Genomic DNA, 14,020 nt, shown 5'->3' on the forward strand with positions numbered 1-14,020 from the left:
AAAGAAACTGTTATGCAACCACCCTTTGTGCTTACTGTGTATTTTTGTATTTGCCTCACCCAATCATAACTAAGGACACAGACAACCTGTTTTCTATCTGTATCCATGTTTCTGTTGTGACGCCTAACTTGTGTGGAAGGCTCCATGCTGTTGTTGTGCAATTGGCTTAGGATGGAAACTGAAAATACTCTGATCCCTGGTGAGAGGGGTGGGGTTCAGATGGGAGGTTTTGATAGAAAGTGAGGGCGGCTTAGCACCGAGGGATGAAGATCCAATCTCTAACTGTGAAATACTGGAGAAACCCTGCTGGGCCACATTTTACCACTCACAGAAGGGCTCTATAGGCAGATCTGCTTTTCCCACTGCTCCTATAGTAGCTGCAGGCACACACACACACATCTCACACCACCCCCTCACACAAACATATAACACAAACAAATGCTTTTTCCGGAGCCAAATAGTGCAAACCTGTGTAGATCATTTCATAGTTTTGAAATAAACCTGCTCTGAAATCACTGCACTCAGCTGAGAATGACATCAGCTGACTAGAAGTAAACATGGACCCAATATGTTGCCTTGCAATGCAGTTCCAGTGAAACTGTCAGTATATGCCTTTATCATTACAGTCATTTGAAAACTATCTCAGTAATTTACTGTTTTATCTCTAGTTAAAGAACATTTTGGATTAATCTTTGTTTTCTTAAAATATTTCTTTGGCTTTTATTGGATTATGGTAGATAGTCGTAAAAGCAGGGAGACATACCAGTTGAGTTAGAGGTGACCCCAAAACTATGACAAGAAGTTCACACCAAAAAAGATGACAGAGATGAACAGAACAAACAATCAACAGATCAGTGGGTCACCAGATTTTTTTTAGGAAATCCTAATCTGGGTATCATGAACCCACATTCTGAATTTAGAGGCAATCTGTTCAGTATTTGTCAGATATCTTGCTCTTAGTGGGACGGATGGTAGGCAGACTAATGGGTGGGTAAGAGCATCATTAAGAGGGCAATAAACTATAGCATGGTCAGCCCAAAAACAAGGTGAGTTTCCTTGATTTATGGAGATACAAGGATTTCAACCTGATTTTTTTAACCTCAATATGACTGGCATTTATCAATGCCACAGCTATACATGAAATATGCAGGGCCTGGGAGAAGTGTGAGGCGTGGCGAGTGGCCACTCTGAATTCAGATCAGGAACCAAACCACTGGAAGACCCCAACAGGATTCCAGTGTGGGTTGCCAGGGCAACATGAGCAGGAACCTTCAACCCTGGAAGCCATACTGCAGAAGACGATGAGGAGAGCACAAAACAACAAGGTAAAAGGGTTAGAACTAGAATTACCGCCTTGTGGTTGTTTGCCTCCACCAACCAGTCAAGTTGCAGTTTGCATCCAAACAGTCCAGTAATTTATGTAGTGAAGACTGAAGGAATTTAATCCAATGTATTAAGTGTATTTTTGGTGAAGCATGGATGCTTCACACACATCTTCAACCGGGCAGCACAGAAGATCTAAACATTAAGCACAGTTTAAGATTAATGTCACCAATTCAGTATCTGACACAATGTCTCCCCTTCTGTTCCTGAGTTATAGCATTGATTAATGGACATAAACATCATGTTGTCACAGCTGACCGTCGACCTTTTGGATATAAAATGTCATCACTTCATCATTTTAACCCTAGTATACATTTGTGTGAAATGTTATATAGTGTAGGAGTTATTGAGTTATGGACAAAATGTGTTTTGTGAAACCACAGTGACCTTTGACCTCCTCATCATTGAGTCCAATTGGACGTGTGTGCCAAATGACAATCCCTCCAGGGGTTCGTGAGATATCGCGTTCACAAGAATGGGACGGACAGAAAGTCGGACAACCTGAAAACGTAATGCCTCCGGCCACGATTGTCACCTAGCCCTCTGTTTACAAGGACAAAAAATGGAAAAACAATGAACACATGCTGTGTACATTTTTAACACCGTAACAAAAGAAAGACATTTCAGAGAATGTCTGGGAAGATGTTCAAGCAGATGAGGGGCTTTCTTGTGTGCCACAGTCTGCCAACTAGTTGTTTTGGCTGTCACTTGGCAACCAGTACCCCCCAGTTCCATCATACATTACATTCAGTTAGCTTTTATCCAAAGCTACTTATCAAGATACCACCCAAAAATTGCAAGAAACATGCCCAAGTACATACAATTCATCAGATAAGCAACACTGATTCAAGTGCTACATTTTAGAAACAAGAGATAGAGAAAGGGTTTGTTTTTCCATCTTTTTATGGGCCAAGGTGCAGTCTGAATGGGTGAGTTTTCAATCTGTGGCGGATCATGTGCAGTTTCTGCTATCCTGATAGTGGTTTGGCAGTAGCATTATGCCTTTAAGAGTTTCCACCTTTCCAAGCAAAGAGGACAAGTTTGGAAGCAGAGAAAAAAAGCAGGTAGCTTGTTAGTTACGCACACGCACACCTTCCTCATACACACACAGCACTGCAGGTACACACACACAGTAATCCCGCTGCCAGCAGCCTCGGAACAAACTGAAAGACAAACTTTATTTGGCTGCCGGAGGAGCCAGCATCCACCTGGCATTAGGGGTGGGGGAATAAAAAAATTCTTAGATGCACTGTGATTCTCTCTAGAAAGATTATGTCTCGATGCACATCCAGTAGTGATACACTTCAAACTACAAATGTATTTACAACAGCGTCACCAGGCGAGTCCCACAGCGTTAAGTCATATTCAGACCCTGCCGTGGAGTGTGTATGTACGGCACATTCTAGAGGATACAGAATTAAAGCATATGCTCGAGCCACACTTTAATGTGCCCTCACGTGTGCATTCAACCCATTCTGATCACCAACTCACATGAAGACACTTGGTCAGGACCAATGGGCGTCACGGTCTGGTGACTTTTAGTCAGTCCATTGTGCCTGCCCTGTAAATGAGTGCAAGCTGCAGATCAAGAATTACTATTAACTTATTATTAAATCAGAATCTTCTGATGTAGTATTACGGATTTTTTCTATTTTTTATTATTAACAATATGCCAGTATTTGAGTGTCTAAATTCTTACAGTAAGAAATATGGTCAGTGTGCCACCACCCCTAATGCAAGTTGTGTCTAACTTAAAGACAAGATAATGGAAGTAAACTAAACTGTTTATTTGAATTACGGATCCCACAGTGAGAAAAAAACCCATAATGTATAGATTTCTTTGAAGATTCATGAGGAGTCCACAACCACCTGGCATCACTAAACACTTAGACGACTACGAAGGCAACTATTGGATCGATCAAAGCAACAAACACTATGAAATTGTCAAAAGAATAGTCTTAAAGCCATTTGCCCATATGAACTCATATGACAAATCAGGGCCTTGTCCTACCTTTCACATGTAGCACACAACAGGAGATTCTCTCTGTCAGACACATTCTCATTTTATGTAAATAATCTGTTTGGTTAAGGCACCTGGTATTCCTTTAACTGGAAAATATGCATTTTTCCTAAAGGCCAACATGAGTTTGACATAACATCACAGCGATATATTTTTCAAACCTTCAAAATCACATTATAAATTGAAGGCATTATTCATCCATGCGAGGAAGCCAAAAGCCATCTGATGTTGCAAAAAGACACTTAACTGATCTTAGATGTATCCTGATGGCCATGCTTAATGGCAAGCCTGCTGTAGTAATACTGTACTTTGTTATTTCGAGACAGCGTTGGATTCAGATTTAAAAGACACAGAGGAGAACCAAGCAAACAAGCCTGATGATTTACAGTCTGGGTTTTGGAGTGTCTCTTTAAGCAGGATGAACAAGGACAGACAAGATAAATGACCAGAAAGGCTCTCCTCACATGTGCAAACAATTTTCCACCGCAGAATAACCAGGGGCCAAATGAACTGTCTGCTCAGTATGTGAAGCGTGAACAAATGCCTTTCACATTAAGTCAGAACCCTGGAGACTTAGATCGTGGGTGTGCATGTGCATGTGCATGTGTAACTGGAGAGAGAGAGAGAGAGAGCGCATGGCTCTGTTTTGTTACAGCCTATGTGTATGCACACCTGCTTGAGCCATTATTTACCATGCAAATAAAGGACCTTATTATAAAACATCATGGTTCCCTTAGTCTGGCTCAACGGATGTGCAGTTTTAAAGAACATGGATTAAACCGTGTTTCTCAAGCACTGGATGTTAGGCATTCTCCTATTTTAAATCTAGGGCTTAGCATCCTAGACGATTGTCTTTAAGGTCCATATTTCAGTTTGTCCAGTTATTTTGTTTATGAGCAAATACATGCAGAGCGAATGACATTCCCATCAATCTCAGCTCAACTTTGTATTTCATGTTAATTTGTGGCAGGCTAATATGTTAGCATGCTGCACTAAAATGGCAAACATGGTAAAATTATACCTACTAAATGTTGACATGTTAGCACCGTCATTGTGTCTCACAGAGCAGCCAGCACACAGCTGTAGAACTAGGGGTAAGACACCACCATCATCACAGGTTTACACACTCAGAAAAGGAGCAAATTTAGCACACTGGCACATTTCGGCCACTGTGATTGCTTCTTCTGTATATGTGAGGCACATGCACCGTGTGGTATGCTTAGTTGGGCAGTAACACGTTACTGCAATAATATTACTTTTCCCAGCAACGAGTTGTGTAACCAATATCTAATAAAAAAAAATCAGTAATAATATTACAGCTATCCCACCGTAAAACCTCTCGTTACAAGGTTAGTTTTTGTCACTGATTTAAATTCAACAATGCGATCCCCGGCCACACTTTTATTTTCTTTAATCCCTGCTGGGCTCATTTTCGTGTGCATGTCACCCTGCAGCGACTAGGTGGAAAGATGGACACGTTTGAGGCTGTAGCCCCTTAGTAGCTAAACAACCAAAATTGGATTTTAATCGTGTTGGTGCACAGCAGGTTACAAGCAACAAACAACTAATGAAGCCTGTGGCTGGATAGGTGGTGTGTGAGATGTTGCCCATCTCAACAATTGACTCCCCGTCTCTCAGACGGATCCTTGAGAAAATATCCACTACTTGTGACAGAAGGTAAAAAAGAAATGATTTGCAAGCTATCTGGACAAAGAATATACTCTGATGGAAGCTGAGCTGAAGCGAGCTTTCAAAGGTATGGACTTTGTCTCTACGACTGCTGACATCTGGTCTGCTTTATTCAGGTGATGGCAGTTCAGTTCAGTTTGTTGCGTATCTCATCATGTTTTTATCATGATATCATCATCCTCCAAAAGGCAGATGTAGGCTACTTTCAGTGCAGCCTTTTTAAATATTTCTGTCACCTCAGTTAGTAGCTTCAGTCAGGTAACTTTTTGCCCTCAGCCCTCAAGTTAAGTCAAATCTCCCAGCACACAGACAGCTCTTTAGCTTGTTCATAGACTACAACCGTTCATTTTCATGACTAACAGGACAGGTTCTGGGATTCATGTTAGGAACAACGGAAAGTAATATAACTAGCAGTGTAACAAATTACTTTTCTCATTGCGTAATAAGTCAAATAATAATATTGTTTTTGAAATGAGTAAGGAGTACTGAGTAATTTATTACATTTTTTGAGTAACGAGCCTAACACTGATGGTACGCACGTCAAATGACACCCAACTCATAAATACTGAGATTGGTATGAGGATCTCACCACGCTATTTTGGTATTACAAACTTAATCTTCGGTCCTGATAAGCTGCATCAGACTGTTGTCTCAGAGCCAGTTTATATCAGCTGATGCTTATAAATCATTTCACAGTAAATATATATGTTCTAAATGCGTTCCAGTTTCTTTCCTGTTGAATTGCAAGGAGCCTCTAAATATATAGGTAGGTGACTTGTTGAAGTGTATGTGAATGGCAGCCGCTGACAGGAAGTTAATAAGGCACAAGGCGGTTGCCTAGCAATTGAATTCCGTTGAAATCTATACAGTACTGTACAGTGGATGAAGTCATTTCTATTCACTTGTATACTTTTTATATTTTTAATCTTTGGGCATTTAGGAGTCCATAAATTGAGCGTTATTCTTGTTCTTTTACTTTACTTTACCACACAGGGGGGCTCTTAAACAAGGATGTGGCAGGAATTATCCACAGTTCCCCTATGGTATCAGAGGGTTGAGGCAAGAGTTTGGACTGTCAATGCCCCTTTTGCCGCTCATTAATCACTCCGGCTACTGTGAGACAGCCCACTGGGGATCAACAACGCACATAAACAAGTACCCAGACTCGCAAATGTAAAAAATATATAATCTGTCTCTCTGTGAAACGATCGATGCACTCAAAACAGAGAAACTCTATTAGATGTTGAGTGCTGTTTCCTCGCTGATACAAATGCACACATCAGAGACACACACACACACACACACACACACACACACACACACACAGATAGCGACGCTGTTCATCACCATTGAGGGGAGATAGAAGTAGAGGGAAGAGGAACACAGCTCGGAGTTCCCTGGGGCTAATCAACAACTCAGTGAGAGGAAAGAGAGAGAGGCGCAAGAGAGTCCCTTCAATAGCGGAGGCTCTCTTGTAATACCGCTTCATGTCCCTTCCCAAGTTGTCTTCCAGGACTTTAAAACTCTATATGCATGCATGTTTATACCTATAATGTTGTTGTAGTATTTTTTAATTGGAAATAACGTCCAAGTTTCCTGAAATAACCTTAGATCTGTCCTATTTAAGTCACATGTACAAACTCTGTACAAGGCCAAGTGTAAATGGGTGTTGTCTGTGGCCCAATCCCAATGTCCACCCTAAACACTGCACCCTCATCACCTGGTAAGTGCTTGGGTGTGAGAGGCTGCAAGTGCTTGAAATGGTTTAATCGGACAACGCTAATGTTCAATTATGGATTTGGCACTTTTTATTTGTTTTATTTTTATTTACTTTTTATTACTGTCTTCAACACCAAGGCACTTAAGGGACAGAATGTCTGATTTGAACGTTTTCCTGGAGAGTAAATATTTACTGGCTCTTGGAGTAGAAGCCTATGTGAAAATGAAGTCATGGTTGTAGAGGCCAGTGTTGACTGCTGTCCTCTCTTGCATCTCAGTGTGACTGTCTCAGCGCGTCAAATACCTCCACACTGGGAGACTGCTCACATGCTCCCTGTAGGTGCGTGGCGGCAAGGCTCCGCGCACTCCCGCTATATGGACTTCTTGTGCTTCTTCAATGCTCCTTTCCACATCTGTTGTTGTTCTTGCAATCATTTAAGTCTGGTTAAATCCATGGTTAAATCACCATCACAATGTTTCTTTCTACTTTGAAAAAAACAAAAGGTTGACCCAGCAAATTGACAGAGAAGTATTTGTTTATAACTGTCACTGTGAAGCCTGTGTGTTTACTCTGCAATGAGTGTATATCAGTGTGAAGCAAACATCTTAATTGGTGAAGTAACTAGTAACTTAAGTTATCAGATAAATGTAGTGGAGTAAAAAGAATATTTCCCACTGAATTGTAGTGGAGTAGAAGCATTAAAAGCATTTTAAGTAGCATTAAAAGGAAAAACTCAAGTAAAAATCAAGAGCCTCAAACTTGTACTTTATGCTACATAAACCGTGAAATAAACCTGTTACAGTCTATGCTTCAAATTATACCGTGATATAAATTTTAGACCACAGCCCTAAATGTAAGTGTGCATATAGTGCTCAAAATGTCTGCAAGAGAGAGCCATCGTGCTCTCGTTGACTGAATGTAAGTGGTGAAATAACCAGTATCCAAGAAAAACGTGGTAATTTTCCCATGGGTGTTTTGTATCTCCTTAATGATAAAAAGTGACAGCTGATCTCTGTAAATAGCAGTTCAAAACTATTCTGATAATAACGATTCTAGCACCAGAGGTAGGTTTAAATCTTCTAATCGTCTAAAAACTCATCCCACATGGGTAAGGGAATTCCATCAGCCACACACTGCAGTGACATAACAAGCCTGCTGCCTCTTTGTTCCTTTGATATTTACTTGATGAGCGATGTACCGTACATGCAGACTCGACGTTATGTACAGTTACGACGTAGAATATGCTGGATAATGGAGCTGAGCAATACGGCAAGATCTCTTCTTTTTCTTCTTCTCGTCCTCTTCTTGTTCTTGTTCTTGTTCTTGTGCTTCTTCTCTTCTGAGTTTTTTTTGAGAATCTCTTAGAAATTCTCTCTGGTTGCTCACTGTAGGGTTCATAAATATTATCAAGCTGCTGCTGCTGTGACCTTCGATCTCTTCAATATTGGATTATTATAATGCTGATGGTCTAGAAGCTGAAGAAAAGGCAAGTACGTTCTGTTGCACTTGTATTATTGATCTAGATTCCACATCTACATATTTTTCTGTTTACCTTGATTATCTACTTGCTCTTACTCTAAAACACACACACTATTTTTTGCCAACTCACCCTGGCTGGAGCTGTCCGAGGAAAAGGTGAAATATTTTTAACTATGAACACAGACCGCAAAGTGAAATAACATTGTACGTCGTAAGAAAGACTGGTCAGCAGAACCTACTGGTGATGTCTCAATCATGTTGTGGGTCATGGTCGAAATACATGAAACAGAAGACGTCCCTCTCTTTTATTCCACAGATAATAAATTGGATACTTTAATCATACATTGACTGCCAAATTGGTCCCCAACATTATTCTCATGGAAACTCTATAAAATGTCCACTTTGCATCCAACTGCAAAGACACGTCGAGGTAATGAGTACTAGCCAATCACAGCACATTAGGGCGGGACTAGGCAGAAAACAACTATGGGAAAATAAATAACACTGGTGCTTTGCTGCAAACTGCCAACTCCTGCGAAAACACACACACACGCACGCACACACACACACACACACACACACACACACACACACACACACACACACACACACACACACACACACACACACACACACACACACACACACACACACACACACACACACACACACAAACACACACACACAACCTTCAGCAGCCATCTTCGAGGACACCTTTGGGGAATACCTGAGGGGAAGCTCTTGTCTCTAAGCCATCAATTAACCAATCAAGGTCAAAGTAAAGTGACTGGCGCTGTTGTTGCTACGGGGACAACAGAGCGGAGTACACAAGAGATGTTGTCAACAACACAATTATGACTATAAAGCCAGATTTATCCTCTTGTCAAAACACTTCACAGCTTGGCAAGAGATAGAAGTCAACCAGAACACAAACATACACGTACAGTGTTACAATAATGATGTGATGATGAGGAGAACAAAACAACAAAACAAACAAAGAGAAATGCATGCTTTAGGAAAATTTGTTATATTCAGGTGGTGTCTATCACATCCCTGATCAGTAGGCAGAGATTCAATTATTCCAACCATCAATCTGTGCGCCACTCATAAATGCCAGCCTTAGGGAAATTGAATGGCACCATTTGTCCGTGTTTATTAGGCTGAGATGAACTCGGTCTCATTGACCTTTCAGAGTACATATCCACGGCAAGTTAATTGAGGATAAGACAAACTTCCAATGGCTGTCAGAGCCTGAGTTACTGCAGACTCATTGCCTCTATTAAAAAAAGGAGATGTAGACAGGGAAGTCATCACAGGAAAGGCTGAAGTCCATTCTGAGAATGTCAATTTATATTTTTTTATTACTTAAATGGCCAGTCGTAAATGCCAAAATAGAATCCCACAAGTCATTATTGAATTTTAGTGCCTTGTCCTCAGAAGTGACTTTGGGCAGTTTGTTTGAACTGAAATCAAAATGAACCTTCACAAAACAAAATCTATTCCATTTCATTTCATGTTTTTCTTGTAGTTTTTGTCCACTGTTGGCCTAAACTTTTGGTAGACTCTTTACAGCATGTTTGGGGGACAGATCTGCTGCGCCTCCAAACCGTTGGTGGATGTAGTCACAGAATTCCTCTCTCTCTCTTTTCTCTCTCCCTCTCTCAAACAATCATTTGGTGGTGCTACAGTCCTTCTCTCTACTGACAGTTGTGCTGCTATAATGTAGAGTTGACGGTTTTTGGGTCAGGTCGGGTTTGAGTGGTTGATTAACAGTGCAGATTGATTCACACACACACACACACACACACACACACACACACACACACACACACACACACACACACACACACACACACACACACACACACACACACACGCCCCTTTTGCTTCTGTGAAAACACAACTAGGGTGGCTTTATGTCACCTTTTCTTGATTCTATGTGAATCAACAAAAAGCTGGCTAAAGCTACAGTAGACTAAAGCCTAAAGCTACACTAAAGACTAAACCTACATTAGACTAAAGCCTAAAGCTACACTAAAGACTAAACCTACATTAGACTAAAGCCTAAAGCTACACTAAAGACTAAACCTACATTAGACTAAAGCCTAAAGCTACACTAAAGACTAAACCTACATTAGACTAAAGCCTAAAGCTACACTAAAGACTAAACCTACAGTAGACTAAAGACTAAAGCTACACTAAAGACTAAACCTACATTAGACTAAAGCCTAAAGCTACACTATAGACTAAAACTATACTAAAGACTAAAACTACAATAAAGACTAAACCTACATTAGACTAAAGACTAAAGCTACACTATAGACTAAAGCTATATTAGACTAAAGCTACACTAAAGACTAAAGCTACACTAAAGACTAAATCTACATTAGACTAAAGCCACACTAAAGACTAAAGCTACACTAAAGACTAAAGCTACACTAAAGACTAAAGCTACACTAAAGACTAAAGCTACACCAAAGACTAAAGCTACACTAAAGACTAAATCTACATTAGACTAAAGCTACACTAAAGACTAAAGCTACACTAAAGACTAAAGCTACATTAGACTAAAGCTACACTAAAGACTAAAGCTACACTAAAGACTAAAGCTACAGTAGACTAAAGGCTAAAGCCACACCAAAGACTAAAGCTACACTAAAGACTAAAGCTACACTAAAGACTAAAGCTACAGTAGACTAAAGGCTAAAGCCACACCAAAGACTAAAGCTACACTAAAGACTAAAGCTACAGTAGACTAAAGACTAAAGCTACACTAAAGACTAAAGCTACAGTAGACCAAAGACTAAAGCTACACTAAAGACTAAAACTACACTAAAGACTAAAACTACACTAAAGACTAAAGCTACACTAAAGACTAAAACTACACTAAAGACTAAAGCTACACTAAAGACTAAAACTACACTAAAGACTAAAGCTACACTAAAGACTAAAACTACACTAAAGACTAAAGCTACAGTAGACTAAAGACTAAAGCTACACTAAAGACTAAAGCTACACTAAAGACTAAAGCTACAGTAGACTAAAGACTAAAGCTACAGTAGACTAAAGACTAAAGCTACACTAAAGACTAAAGCTACAGTAGACTAAAGACTAAAGCTACACTAAAGACTAAAACTACACTAAAGACTAAAGCTACACTAAAGACTAAAACTACACTAAAGACTAAAGCTACACTAAAGACTAAAGCTACAGTAGACTTAAGACTAAAGCTACAGTAGACTTAAGACTAATGCTAGCTTGCCAGTTTCCACTTAACAGCACATCCCAAATGTTTTATGTTGTTAACGGACATATCAAGTCTGTGATTAAATTATAATAATATAATTAACCCCAGCCCTCTGACAGTTAACCACTGCCATGGCAAATGTCCAGTCCTGGTGTCAACGGTGTTGTTTCCATAAATATAGGACCCACGCACACGCACACGCACACGCACACACACACACACACACACACACACACACACACACACACACACACACACAGTACATAAATCAATAATGTAATAATAAATGAACAATAACTACAGTATTATTGAAGTTCAGATCACAGAAGTGAGACCTCCAATTTCATTTTAACTTTTAACCTGCAGAGTTCAAAACTCAATTACAGACTCTTCTAAAAAAATAATGTGGGTTCAAATAAATATACCTCCCGCCTCTGCAGTAAATATCAACATACTGTACAAGTTTACAAGAATTCTGGCTACTGGAGTTCAACTTTTTCACATTCTCGCTGCCAATGGAATGAATGAAATCTCTGTTGTCTATGCTGATAATCCAATAAACTGAGCGTTATCTGCAAATTGGCATTTTTTTACCAACCAATTTGTCATGAAAGTCAAGTTTGAGCAGAATAGGTCTGCTGACTGATTCATGGTCAGATCATTTTCTTTCATGTCCTTTACTTTTTTTTCCCGCAGCCACTGCCAGTAAAACAGCAATGTGCTGCTGACAAAAAAAGCTCTGATTGCAAGTGATGTCTCCGCCAGACACTGCCACTGAAATCCCCCCAGCGTCTGTCAATATCCATCACAAAGACTGCTCTTACATGGTGTAGCTGCTCTCACTTGACCTGGCCCAAAGGAAAAATCACTATCATATACACTCACCATATCATACTTTATGGTGTTTCATTTCCAGCTAAATCACATCCTCAATATATCCCTTTAGGTGCTTAATAAGGGGTTTCAGGAATATTAGTGATGAAAGATGTGCTGTTTTGTCTCCGCTGACATCACCGTTCAACCCCATTGGGAATTACTTTTTTCTGATATCGGTACATCTGTCTGAAATCTATTTTGGTGCCACCGACAGTTATTAGCATTTATAGTCAGACACTGACGTTAAGGCATTAAAAAAGTAGGCTACAGCCGTTTCCATATAAGCCGAATCGCGTTTCAAACCACTAATAAACAAGGTATTGCAAAATTCATGGACGAAAAGCTCCATAAATATTTCAGTCATGGTTTCGTGTGACTGATTCAAGCACCGAGCTGTCTGTGTAGTGCGCGCTCCTTGTCTCCACACTGGCTCTGTGCGCTCGCAGCCTAATAGCGTCCTTGGACTTGTCATACAATGTCATACACTGAAGCATGAGTGCTTATGATCGTGCTTTTTAAAGTGGGTCACTTCCCCAGCTCTATAATTGAAAGTTAGTAACTTATTATGCAATGCAATATTATCAAAATATGAATAAATATGGTGAGAAAATCAAACAAAGGACATGTTGGATGTATGACTGCCCTGCGCGGCACACTGTAGACAGACAATAACAAGATGCTCGTGACCCTGGGCCACCATGTGATGTAATGGAAGTCTGGGGCTACACAGTGCACAATACACAAATGTCTCTTTGTGGCGCCCCGGGCATGGACACGTTCTCAAAGCTCTGCGCCTCACAACATCCACCGCGCGTCCGGCTGAACCACCTGGATGCGTAAAAACCATATCGTGGCTCCTTCTCCACGAGAGCCGCGCAGTGTGCGTGTGCAGCGGCAGCCTCCTGCGAGAACAATAACTTGTTTCTGATGATGTGCGCTGTGGCTGGAGTGACGGGTGGTGGGAAGTAACAAAGATGGGTGTGATGGGGATGGTGCGTGAGGGTCATGACGGGACGGGACGATTGGGGATAGGCTACTCACGCTGCTGTTCTCTCCTGTCCAGTGGACCATCGCCTGGTTGTGGGTCGCATCCCCTTTGAGTACGAACGAGCTGCTGACCAGGGACATTTGTTTTTCCCTGGACAGCGCTCTCCTGAAGCGGGGTGAGCTCTCCGCGCCGGCGGCTTCCTCGTCACCGTCAGCTGGTAAGCCCGGCGGGGAGCCTCCATCTCCGCCGCCCATGTCAAACGTACGGTCTTCCCCGCCGCGCCGGTTTAAAGCCCCGCTGTCACCGTGCACGGGTCCCAGCAGTACCATCCAGGCCGAGGCGATCAACAGAAAGACGCAGAGGTGCGCAGCGGCACAGACCGGTTCTTCGGAGCGCAGAGATGCCATGTTTTGCGCTGTAGTAGCGCTCAGTATCGCGGAGACTGATAGAGACTGCTGATGCTTGTGGAAGATAGATAGGTGTATACTGTAAGCTGAGAGAGAAAGAGAGTGAGGGGAGGAGGGAGAGGAACTAGAGCGAAGGCAGACAGTGGGAACAAACGTGGACCCGTCTCTGTGCCAAACGGGAGCCACAGGACGGCGCAGCGGTGCCATCTAC

At 41.3% G+C, this 14,020-nt stretch overlaps 1 protein-coding gene across 1 annotated transcript in view; it reads right to left on the reverse strand.

Annotated features, from left to right (window-relative positions):
* The window catches only part of sorcs2 (sortilin-related VPS10 domain containing receptor 2), a gene marked incomplete at both ends in the record, with an annotated part of 274,176 nt that extends 260,367 nt beyond the window's left edge, over positions 1–13,809 (reverse strand). Inside the window, one exon of the mRNA XM_083936714.1 lies at positions 13,456–13,809. Coding sequence (XP_083792840.1) covers positions 13,456–13,809 — 354 coding nt within the window. The remainder of the gene's footprint in view (positions 1–13,455) is intronic.
* Positions 13,810–14,020: the final 211 nt, after the last annotated feature.

This window comes from Echiichthys vipera (genome assembly GCF_963691815.1).
Source record: "Echiichthys vipera genome assembly, chromosome: 22".
NCBI classification, from domain to species: Eukaryota; Metazoa; Chordata; class Actinopteri; order Perciformes; family Trachinidae; genus Echiichthys; species Echiichthys vipera.